Source organism: Plectropomus leopardus, chromosome 8 (genome assembly GCF_008729295.1).
Source record: "Plectropomus leopardus isolate mb chromosome 8, YSFRI_Pleo_2.0, whole genome shotgun sequence".
In the NCBI taxonomy this organism is placed as follows: Eukaryota; Metazoa; Chordata; class Actinopteri; order Perciformes; family Serranidae; genus Plectropomus; species Plectropomus leopardus.
The window spans coordinates 13,557,173-13,570,096 of record NC_056470.1 but is presented as its reverse complement, the minus strand read 5'-3'; the positions used below and the strand labels follow the sequence as shown (position 1 = coordinate 13,570,096).

At 40.6% G+C, this 12,924-nt stretch overlaps 1 protein-coding gene across 5 annotated transcripts in view; it reads left to right on the top strand.

Annotated features, from left to right (window-relative positions):
* LOC121947426 (forkhead box protein J3-like) overlaps positions 1-12,924 on the top strand; it is a 75,315-nt gene that overhangs the window by 58,063 nt on the left and 4,328 nt on the right. For 3 of the 5 annotated variants that reach the window (XM_042492482.1, XM_042492483.1, XM_042492485.1), the window contains 5 exons: positions 276-489; positions 5,453-5,737; positions 8,588-8,689; positions 11,186-11,467; positions 12,012-12,140. In XM_042492482.1, coding sequence (XP_042348416.1) covers positions 276-489; positions 5,453-5,737; positions 8,588-8,689; positions 11,186-11,467; positions 12,012-12,140 — 1,012 coding nt within the window. The remainder of the gene's footprint in view (positions 1-275; positions 490-5,452; positions 5,738-8,587; positions 8,690-11,185; positions 11,468-12,011; positions 12,141-12,924) is intronic. The other 2 variants (XM_042492484.1, XM_042492486.1) reach the window with 1 other exon arrangement.

Genomic DNA, 12,924 nt, shown 5'->3' with positions numbered 1-12,924 from the left:
AGTAATATTTTATCTATCAGTGTGGTGCTTTAATGGATGGTGTCACATTTGTTTTGATAAAACTTGAACAAAGATCAACTTTTTAGCTCAATGATCTTGTGTTTTTTTCCGGCCCCAACACTTGTGCCAGGACTCCCAATATACAATTCAATAGTAGTCTCATTGAAATTAATGGAGGATGTTTTTTGATGGTGATGTTGGTTTGACCGCAACCTTTACGCTTTCAGCTGCTGTGTAAATTCAGCCTTTGATGTATTTTTCTGTCTGTCTTGAAGGTGAACAGCCACTCAGAGCCTTCGTCCCAGTCCCTGAGCCTCCAGCAGCCCGCCCAGCCACCGCCGCCTCCCCCACCTCCCCCACAGCCCCAGTACGGTTTGCCCGTCCCAGAGTCGCGGGACAAGCAGCTCTGTTTTTCGGACTTTGAGGACCTCAGCGCTTCTTTCCGCAGTCTTTACAAGTGCGTCTTTGAGCAGTCCTTCTCACAGCAAGGTAGGTGTTGACCCTTTGCATGTGGATTAGTGTGTTGCTGTTCATGTGTGCCTGTCCTACATCTTAATTGACACATTTATTCACAGAAATAAACCCCTGTAAACCTCAGTGCCAGGCTTCATGCACATAATTAACTGTCAAGCTTAAGCTCCTAATGAAATCGAAAGAATTTAGTATTGTGTTCATAGCAGCAAAAGCATTCCAGTATTAACCTCCACCAGACGCTACTCCTACTCCATTGTATTTTAATAAACAAACAATCTGTTGTTCCGCATATCTGCATTTTACGGCTCGCTCAGTCAAATGAGTAAAGGCAATTAAGAGGAAGAATTCAACAGAAGGAGAAAAAAACTCACCAACACATCTGCAGTCGAGCAGAGCAAAGGGTTCTGCAGCTTTGATAGCAGCTAATTAGATTGGTTCTAAAGTTTGTGAAGCATCTTGCTAATTGCTTCCTGAAGCTTTCAGGTCACCAGGCCGCCTTCCACTTCGACCCCCCACCATCCTCCGCCACCCTCCTATCACCTTCCTCCTCTGGCTTCCTTCTCCCCACACACATCCACGTTTGGTAACCGAGGAGATTGATGCGCTCTGTTTAGCTCCGCAACTGCCGTCTGCATTCACCCTCTGACAAGGTCCCCTACCATTTGTGGTCAGAGGTGCACTCAGAAAAAATAAGACAATGAGAATACTAGTTGGAAGAAGAAGAAAAAGACAGACACCTAGAAAATGAAGATGAAAATGGATTTAGCGCTTCGTTGAAAGGGTCCCTTAAGTGTGAGGCTTAGCAGGAAACAGTGTCAGCAGTCATTGTATTTGAGAATTTGAGTCACAGTGAGTCACCCAGACAGCGCAGCTCATCGTCTCCTTTGAAAAACCACACTGAGTCCAAGACCACACACCAAACTGTAAGTGACTCAGGTGATGTCGCAATCATGTCCCAGCAGATCTTCATCCTCATAAATTACAGGTCAAACAACAGCGACAAAATAAACCTCAAATTAAAGTGGAAGTAGGCGAGTGTTTTTGCTTAAACTGATCATTATGCAGTAAATGTTGATCGCACAATGTAATGGCTGTAGAGTAATGACATCATCTTTGCTTGGGTTGATTCCCTATAAGAGAACACACACATGCCACGCCTTTAACTACCTGGAAAACGCGAGGTCAGGTGCGCGGCGCTACTGTGGTGTCCACTATGGTGTCCACTCTGTGCCAACTTTCATGAGCACGGAGGCAGGTTGAGTCTGAGGTTGCTAAGCAACCGTAACCAGCGGCATATCATAGCCCTCTTAACAGAAATCCTGAGTGCCAAGCTGATCTTCGTCCAGGTGTTTCTTTAGTGTGAATTGGGCCTAAAATGTAGTCCATGGGGGAGATGTTAAGCTCAGGTTATCACTGCATTAAAATGTTAAACTTCTCGTCCTGATATTTACAGATGAAAGGAGGATATCTGCTGGCTGTGATGTGTGGTTGTTCCTTGTCACCTAACATCACCTAACATGCAGTGCACACTGCTACGTTCCAAAAGTTGAACTCTGTTTATCTCATGTTGATAACCAGCACTAACAATTGCAATAGTGCTGTCAGAGCTAACAATTTTAAACAAGGGGAAATCTGAGGGTGGGTGTGTCTTTGACAGCGACACCTCAGTATTAGTGGTAAACACAGTATGAGTGCAGAGCACTCTCATGCACCGAAATGCCCAGCACGTCTAACACAACATAGAACAGAGAAACTCAGATTACAACACGCAGAAGGAGCGGGATTTCAGTCTCTGCTTATTACGCCTTTACTTCACAACATCTCTACATAGGTTTGCTGCTATATTAATGCTCTGAATGTCACATACAGCTGCTTTGAAAGACAGATATTAGAGTGATTATGTGTTGGTCTTTTATGGCAAGCATTCCAGTTGTCTTTGTAACAATGGCATCAATAATAATCCCAACTTTGAAATGCTAAAGTGTGGGTGTGGGACAGTTAAAAATTTGTTTTTACTTTAATGGGACAGGGCTTGAAATCATCAGATGGAGCAATGTGCAAAGCCAGGCGTAAAAACAGTTCATTTTACAATCGCTTTAAGCAAGGTTTACTTTATGTCACAATAAAATGCATCCATCCATCCAGTTTTTTCCGCTTATCCGGGGCCGGGTCGCAGGGGCTACAGGCGGAGCAGAACATTCCAGACGTCCCTCTCCCCAGCAACGCTTTCCGGCTCCTCCTAAAGGACAAAGGGACGTAATTTTTCAGTGCATAACAACTTTATTTGACCTCTGAGACATTTGGTCTTACAACATCCAGACAATACATTGGTGAGGAAAACCACAACCAAGACTTTTTAAAATTGTGCATAGACTCGTAAACGGAAAATAAATAAAAAGACGAAACAATGTCTTTAAGTATTTTTTTTATCAAGCACTGAAAGGACACATGGCAGTGGGAATAAGAGAAATTAAATAAAAGCTAATTTTACAAGCACATAAAGCGTAGCGATTCCTGATTTCAGGAGTGGAAATTCCCTCACTAAGATGTGCTCAGATAGACTCAGTACGCTCATTGATTTCATGATGATTTGTTGGTCAGAAAAAGAAAAACTCAAGTCCCTCTGTTCCACTCCGCTGATCTTTGAAGAGATCTAGACAGCGCCGCTCAGGCAGTCTCTGTCTTTCAGTGACAAGCTGGGAAACGGCAGATAAAAGAAAAGGTCAAAAGACTCTCAACAAAAGATAATAAATGTACTTAGAGGAAGGAATTAAGTTTCTGAGGAAGGTGCCCTCCCGCTGGCCAAACAATCATCATCTCAGTCTCTATCCAACCTTAATTGATTGTTCAACATTGTATCAAACTAACTGAGGGAATAATTTACATTTAACTTACACTGCATTTAAAAAAAGACAAATGAGCACAACTATGGTCCAACTCTGTAGCTGAAGAAAAGACAACAATGCAGCGTTGTCTGAAATTTAACAAGGTAGCTGCCTACTTTACAGTTTCTGCAGCTGTCAGTATCCATGATGAAAAGTAAAGGAGATAAAACGCACTCTTGGGGCGAACCTGTGCATCAAAAAAACAGCCAGTGATACGAATTCTCAGCCGTCTGTTTGTCAGAAAATCTAAAATCCACAAGATACGTACAGAAGATGGATGCAGAGGACAAGGTGTGTGTGTGTGTGTGTGTGTGTGTGTGTGTGTGTGTTTGTGTTTTTATGGGGTTTTTTTAAAAGAGATTAGACTGTAATCATTAAATTGTTTAGGGTTACTTATTTTTGAAAACCACATCGAAAGGCCTTCCAACTAGTAATTAACAAGAATTAAAACTCAAACTAAAATTTGGAAAAGGAAAAGAAACGTTAGAAAAGATTAGGATTAGTAGTCTCTGCTGCAATATCAGCAGTTATCTTAAATTTGTAGTTATTCTTTGAAAAGTTGAACTTGAATGTTTGTGTGAATGGGTGAATGTGGCATAAAGTATCGTGTAAAAGTGCATTGAGTGGTCAAAAGACTAGAAAAGCTCTATACAAGTTCAGTCCATGTGCCACTTGTACCACCAACCTCAGTTTTTGGTTAATGAAGAACTTATTCTTTTACAAAGTGCCTTAAGGTCAACAATACTTGAGACTGACTAGAGATCACTTTACCTTCTTCACTGTCCCCTGTGATCATTTTTTCACACAAAATAATACATATCAGAAGACACAACCTCTGTCCAACTGTCTTCAGAGCTTAGACGACATTAAATGGCAAGCTGGGTGATGGCAATGGGCAAACAATAAGACGTTAAATTAATATTGTTTGAACGTCCAATAAAGACATCCTGTCATGATTCAAAAATAGTTACAGAATGAACGTTGGGCAACCGTCTGCGACGTTACCTGATCATCAGCTTGATGCCCTTCGAGGGCATCACAGCAATGTCGATATTTGATGTTGATATGAGTAAATAATAAACACTGACCCACACGGGACTAATCCCATCTCATTGGCAAATGTCTTGTTCTTGACTTACACCATGACTTCTACCTGTCTGTGGACTTTGTTGCTCCTTTATACAACGTCACCTGGCTTTCTCCCATAAAACCCTGAAGGCTACTTTTCCCCAGTTGTGATCCAAGCCAGTTTTCTGGCTCCTATAAACACCACATGTGTAGCACGACAATACAGGACTATAATTTACATATAGATATACATAAATGGCGTAAACATGTTTTTTGTACTTAAACAATGGACGATGACAAACACTAGTCTTTGTATATGTGGAGTGGACACAACAGTGTGGCTGTCTGATCAAAACCATTTTCCAACCAAACAAATGAAGTGCCAATCAAATGTTGTTGTATTAAAAAACAGCAGTAATATGAGAAATATGTCCTTGTTTGAAAGGGAGGGTATGACTGATCCATATTTAGATATGGAAACAATCTGTGTCACCATCTATGTCTTAACCGTGTTGCAGCGTTTTGCATCCAACCAAGACCATTTTCACCAGGTACACAATGTTATCAGACCGTTTGTTAGGATGCTGTTGTGCTTCATAAGCAACAAGAGCTGAACAAAAAAATCCACCAAACACTCAGTCTTAGTGCTTCTCTGTGCTGTAGCACGTGTCGCATGCGTTTTGTTTTTTTTTTTAGGTTTATTTTGTTTTTTACTTTTCAACAACTCATACAGTCATAATCACAATTTTGCCTACAGTTTTTTTTATTTCTCCACATCCTCCACATTGCCCGTAGATAATTGCACAATAACAGAATAAAATAAAAGAAATTAGATAATAATAATAAAAGATAACAGTAATAATAAAAACACATACACAAAGGCAAGGTAAGATGGATAGCTGCCCCAAGGTTGAATGTGCATATTTATTACAGAGATTTTAGATTTTTTTGTTTCAATTTTTGTTGTTTTGTTTGTTGTTCTGACCTGTGAGATTTTGTTTTTTGTGTTGTTTGTCCCCTGGCAGGTTTGATGGGGATGCCCGGCGATTCCAGCCAGCAGGCCCGGACCGCCTGCTCCTACCAGCACTCTCCTGGCGCCGGAAATGGCAGCAGCCACCACCACCAACACAACCACGGTCAGACGCCGCACCACGCTCACCTCCCCCAGCAGCACCTCTCCCCTCACTCCACCCACAGCCAGCACCAGGCACACGGTCAGCATGGCCAGCACCAACAGCACCCTGCTCATTCACAGCAGCACCCGTCTCTCTCCCATCAGGGTCACACTGGACAGCCCTGCCCCACAACTGGTGAGAGCAAGTTTCTAATTGTAAGGTGTCTATTCGTAGGACTGTGACTTTGGTTAAACCAAATCAGAAAAGATGCTCACTAGAAAAATGTATGCCTTCACAGTAATATAAAAGATGCTATAATCACATTCTACACTTAAAGATTTAAATTAGCTTTTTAGCAACATAGAAGACCATTCATATATCTGTTCCTCACTCTGTGTTATGGTGAAATCTGAAGAAAACTTGCTCACATGCCTCTGGGGAACAAAGAAGCTAAAATCTGAGAAAATTCTTGTTGAATTAAAGTAATACAGGTCCATGTTTAACAGCAACAAAAGTATATAAAAACATGTGTTGACAAACTCTCACATAACTCCTACAGTATAATCTAAGTCTCATTCATCCGCTTTTATGCTCAGAACTTCCCAAACAGACAGCCCTTTCCAAAGCGGAGCGGATTTTCAGTAAAACTTATCTGTGCTCTGTTCAAAGCCAGACTACAATAACAGTAATTTTACTTTGGTAAATACAAGAGCTTTTGGTCTACCGCTGTCTCAAACTGTTGTTTGTGTTATTTATTGACTGTGATGATTTAGAGCTAACCTCTTTAAAATACCAAAGTCACATAATAACACAAACAATCTAACTGATCGAGGCAGCGGCAGACCCGCAGATTCCGTGTTCTGCAAGGTAAAATTACTGGTTTTGTCAGTGGGATCTGCATTTGAAGAGAGTTTTGCTTTTAGTTCAGTTTCCCATCGGCAAGGGTTGTCTGTTTGGGAAGTACTGAGCATGAATGGATAAATGAGACGTGGATAATATTGCATGAGTTGTGTGAAAGTTTGTAAACGGATGATTTTCTTTGGTTTCTCTAGTGGTAAATGCGGACCTCACTTACTTCAAGAATTTTTTCCGTTTTTTTTTTTTCTTCATTCACTGTGGAGGCATGCAAGAAAAAGAAAAGATTTCTTCATGAATTCAACGTTGCACAGGCTGACTAATTACTATAGAAATAATCTTTTGGGGGCTGAAATATCCCTTTAACAATACTCTAGAATGAAGTTATGGCCATCAATTTGAAATATTTCAGCACTGTTAATCAGAAATCACATTGTTTCCATGAGGTTTGTCTGCCGAATGGCTATATTACTCCACCCAAGAGTCTTGATCGTAATTATTATTCACATCATATTGCATATTGTGTATGTTTGAGTATAAATACAAGCAGCTGAGTGGGAGAACCGTTAATGTCAGTCTCTTAGGTGTAATCACAAGTAGGAGATATGGGGAACTTCTGACGGCTATAAAATCTCCCACTTGGGGAAAGAACTTTAGAAGTGTCCACAAACCGGTGCCAAAATGGCTCCAAAGTTACCGTCGCTGGCAGTTTAAAGAAAATAAAGTCCAACATCAACACTCAGTGCAGCAACACACTTAGTGCAGTTATTTTTCAACTCTGCTGCATACTTTTTTTCGACTAATTCTTGTGAAACAAACCCATAAAGTGTACTGTATAGTGTTTCATATACTCTATATTGATGCTGTTAAGCAGCAAACAATGATTCTTCTTCTCCCAGCTCCCAAAGCCACATCGGTGTAAATGCAATTCACCTAATACATCAGAATAGGCCTGTCTCTGCACAGACTCATTGCATTTATATTATACTCTTTCCTCTGTAAGGTCCCAGAGCAGTGGATATTATGAGGCTGGGCTGATACAGACAGGTTTCTCCAAAGCTTCACTGAGGCTTTTCCTGCTCATATTCCCAGTCTTTGTTTTTTTTCCCCTTTGTGTCTCTGCAAGACAGCTCTCAGGCCAAAAAAGGGACTCTTCAGACATTATTTATCTAGGTTAGTATTCCTCTCCACCAAGCAGAGGATGAATGAAAGCAATCCCTCTGTCTTTGATCCACGGCCTCTGAATGTATTGTTGTTTAGTTTGTGGCGGTGAAGGCAGTGAAAAGCATCCTCCTTTTTCTTTTCTTTTTTTTTGTTTTTTTCAAAAGCAGAGCTGTGGCTGGGATTTTTCTATGTGAGGTCGTGCCACCTTGTGGTTGACAGCAGAACTTTAAATGAGACGCGCTTCACTTTTTGATTTGGTTTGGATCGCCTGTTTCACATCATTCGACATTGTCACACTAGTCAGACTCAGCTTGTTTTCTTAGCTTTTATTTTAGTGTTGAAACTAGGGCTGCACAGTTGATCAAAATATTATCAACATTGCGATATGGCCAAGTTCAGTATCCAAATTGCAGGAACTGCAATTTTCTAATGAAGGTAAAATGTGAATATTGCATAATAAATGATGCATTGTATGCTGCAGAGATGCCCTGGCTTACAAATATACTCCAGACGTGAGGGAACACAATTGTTAGTTATAGACCTAAGTAAAATCACATTGTTATTATTGTTGTTGTTGTTGTTATTATTATTATTGCAGCCCTATGTGAAACAATTAGTGGATAGAAAAAAAATTGTAAACTGTGAAGTAATTTATCAAGAAAAACACCAAATATCATCTAGTTCTAGGTCCTCAAATGTGACATTTTTGCTGCCTTTATTTTTTTTATCATAAATTAGTAGTTATTCTTTGGTTTGGAGTGATAGTCAGACAAAACAAACCGTACGGAGATTTCATCTTGGGCTCTGGGTAAATGTAATGTCCACAATTTCCAAGGGACTGAACAACAAATCAAAAAAAAATATTTATATCAATTCATTTGGTATTCACAAAATTCACAACCACATAAAAACGAAGTAAATAAATAGATATGTTCTTGAAACTAAAAACGACAACAAAACATACACGCAAAACAACAGTAGACTAACATTGAGAAAAAGTCATTATGTATGTATGCTCTCTTACAGGCATGTCATCAGACTGGTACCCCAACCTGGACTGGCTGAAGGAGAGCTGCCGCATTGCTACCAGCTACAACTGGGCTGACGTAGACCTCTCCCCATTTCAAGGTAACACACACACACACCCACACTCACACACACACATCGAGTGCTAAGAGTCTTGGTGCCATCAGTGTGAACTGCATTTGAAATGAGCATTGATAAAGCCGTCTGCTGCAGCCTGTTTCAACACAGTGAGAATTGATAAAATGCTTATTATGCCGATCAGTTACTTTGATTAAACCATTATGATTCCTCTGTGCGCTTTCATATACACTCGCCCTTGAGGCACAATATTATATCATCCAGTGTTGTAATAGTACTGGGCTAATAAAAGTCATTATCCTGCATCTGAGAGGTTGCCCTCTCTGTTTCTATCTGTCTGTCTGTCTGTCTGTCTGTCTCTCTCTCGCTCTCTCATGCACACACACACACACACACACACACACACACACACACACACACACACACACACACACACACACACACACACACACACACACATGCCATCTCCCTCCCTCCCTCCCAATTGTATGATGTGAATAATCCAATTAGGCCCCGGCTCAGTAACAGCCTCTTATCACACGGTCAGTGCACAAAGCCGGCAACGTCCACACACGATGGATGACGACGGCTGGTCTTATAACACACGGGCCCGCTGCCTCTCTCCCTTTCTCTCACTCTCTCTCCTCCTGCAGCGCTTGACCTCCCTCACACACCGTCGTAATGCCATCCTCCACCGTCTCCAAAGAGCAGGGACCGAGCCCTCCACCGTCCAGCCAAATCAGCAGGACCGAGCCTCTCGTCTCTGTCACAGCCGAACACAACCCGTATGAATTACATTTTGGGAAATATCATACGGCAGGTTGTTGAATAGAAGCTTAGGTGTTTCTTTGTTTGAGGAAAAGGAGGTGTGATAAGTTCAGGGTCTCGTTCTGCATCGCCAAATGTGAACAGGCATGTTGTCAGAAGACTGATGGTCCGTGACTTGTAATTAAGGTGGAACTATAGTGACAGTTAAAATTATAGAGGGGATTTTTATCTTGGATGTGACTTCACAATGATATATGGTACATATAATTTATTTCGCATTTGTTGGATATTAATTACATATGATTTTCTGAAGTTTTGCTCTGGGGTGCTTTGAGTGTTTGTCTGGATTTAGACATTTCAGACAAGGAATGAATGCTGCATTGTTTGTCTAATGTAAAGAAAATGTAACTGTCAAAGCACAATATGAGTCAAGATGGTATAAGTGTGGATCTCATTCATGAATGAGTGCATACTTATTTTCTATTTACAACAGTGAGTGTGTTAGCCTCGTATTTCTTCTCATTTTTTTCCCAACACATCTTCAAAGGACCCAATAACTGGCAACTGGCAAATGACTGTAATGGAGTAAAGTAGAACTTTCTACCATGAAAATACACTAATACAATTTTCTGAACATAATCAGACATGTTACAGCAACAATATGATCCCAAATTAAGGAGAGATTAACAACATGTGCAACCAAGATTACATGTTTCCTTGAAGTTAGCATGTAGCTACATGTAGCTACATGTAGCTACTGGCTACACAACCAAAGCACTTGCAAGATGACCATATCAAGAAATGTTGCTCAAGCTGATATCCAATTGTTTCAAAAGCAGAAAAAAACTGAAGCAGAGCATTCAGAACAGTATGAAGCCTCTGGTATTTTTTTACAGGGACTACTTTTCTATACACATACTTTATCATTTGAAACTTTGGCCATGTTTAATATAAAGATCTGGCTTTTTAATGCAACGGGAATGCGTATCATTAGCATTTACACTTGGGTCAAATGACTCCACAGCATTTGCGGGTGTTTATCACCTCTGGCTCTGATCGGCTTTGATGGAAACGGAGGTGAACGCACTACTTTCAGCTCCTTAACCGGCGAGATACAATGAGGCGCAGCCGCTAATTACTGTTCTTCTCCTCCTGAGAAGCGCTAAAACATCGATCCAAAGTAGTCCGCATCAAGCTTGAAAGAGAGACTGAATAAGTAAGAGACATATAAAGAGAAGTAACCACCGTTAAGTTTTTACAGGCCTTTGTCAATGCTGCTCTCTACTGTTTACCAGTCACAAACTCCCTTACACACACACACATACACACACACACACACACACACACACACACTCAAGGCACACTCAAGGCACACTCCTTTGCTGCAGAGCTGTACATACAGCTCTTGTCTATTGGTAATGGGAATGCAGTCTATAGCCTATTATTAGCAGGTTTACCCGTGTTTGAAAAAACCTGCGTGCATACACAAATTTCTTTGTGGGAAAGGGGGTAAGAGAAAATAAGTGAATGTATAATCATTAGATTATTAGATAATAACTGTAATATATCTCCAGTGAACATTTGTAACGGGCAAATATCGCATATGAAATATTCAACAATAGAAACAAAAGTTGGATACATTTAGAATATTAGATATTACGAAAGGTTTTATGTAACATTGAAGCACCTTATGTGACACATGTGGAACATTCAGGTCCATCTTTGCCTCCTCCTCCTCTGTGTGTCTGCCAGGTCTGAAGGAGAGCATGCGGCAGGCTGAGCTCAACAACTGGTCACTGGATGCTGCCCAGATGGCCGACCTATGTTCCTCCATTAACCAGTTCTTCACAGCCACGGGGGTCATCCCTCCTCAGGGCGCCGCCCACCCACAACCTCAGGTCCAACACCCGACACCACCAGGAGCACCACAGCACCCGGCTCAGCCGCACGGGGCGATGCACCCAAAGGCCAGCCAGCACAATCAGCACGCGCAACACAACCAACACAACCAACATAACCAACACATCAGCACGGGTCTGTATATAGAGCAGCGTTTTCCTCAGATGTTACTGCAAGATACAGTTTTTTTTTGTTTTAAACAAAAGGTATACTATATATGTGTGTATGTGTATATATGTGTATATATGTGTATATATGTGTATATATGTATATATATATATATATATATATATATATACTTATATATACTTGACCATTGTCTTAAAATGTTCTGTCACCTTTGGTAGTCAGAAATGTCCTGTGACATTTCTGCACTTGCCCGCTGTGACAGGAGCTGAATTAAAGTCTCCTCACTGTGCCATTGTTTGCCCATTATAGATTTACAAAAGAATTATGGATGTTGTCAGCTTCATGGCAACTCCAGTAAAGATATGAAGACAAGGGGATATTTCAGCAGTGGGGAATCCAGCACATTCTGTCGGATCTCTCAAGCTTAGCATAATATGGCACTAAAACTGTGTGCACATGATAGCAGCTCGTGTTCTGCAAAGACTCACGTGTGAAAGTAAGGATGTTAATCTGACACTTAGTCATTGCCCTTTTGTCTGTTCTCCCACAGGGAACATGTACATAGACTCGAGACAGAGCATTTCCTCTCTGATGGGCCCACCAGGATACCCCCACATGCCCCCCATGAGCAACACGGCTCCCGCAATGACAGGTGACTCCTCCATCGCTCTCTTAACAGGTCAGGAGGAGCAGGTGGAAATGCAGATAATGTGTGTGTGCGTGCAGGTTTCTATCCATGCATGTGTGTGTGTTTGTCAGCATCAGAAAACAGCAAATAATCAGTATTTGATAATAAATAATGTGATAGTGTTATGCAGCAATATCACAACAAACACACTTTTAATTACAAAGCATAAGAGAAAGAACCATAAAATCAAAGATTTTTCAGGACAGACAAAAAAATGGGACAAAATTTGTCCAGAAATTTAGTATTGCACTTCCATAAAGAGAGGGACTTGCAAGAAATAGATTTGATGCTGCAGAGATATCCTTTTAGTCTTTAATATGGGTCACTCTCCAAAAACACTGGATCCTACATTTCCCATGACTCAAGTGATGCTTCTCAGACTTAACAAAACTTATCCAGGATCACACTGATAGCAGAGTAATGACATTTGTTACATGCCATACCTCTTTCTCTCCCCATTTCTTGTCTATTATGTCATCTGTAAAAAAAAAAGTAAACATGCCCCAAAAAAAACGCTATCACCTCTTTTTTACAGGTTAGTAGTACTACTCATGGGTAGTAAATACATCTTTATGTAAAACATCTGTGAACTACCCCTTTAAGACAAATAAATGTCTCAGATTTTACAGAAATAAATCCCTTTTTAACATAAAAAAGTTTTAAAAATATATAAATAAAATAAATAGCATTTGATTGACTGCCAAGGTTTTTATTTGTCAGTATTAAAAATGTTGTAAACCACTGTAAACCAACATTTTCAGTATTATAAATGGTC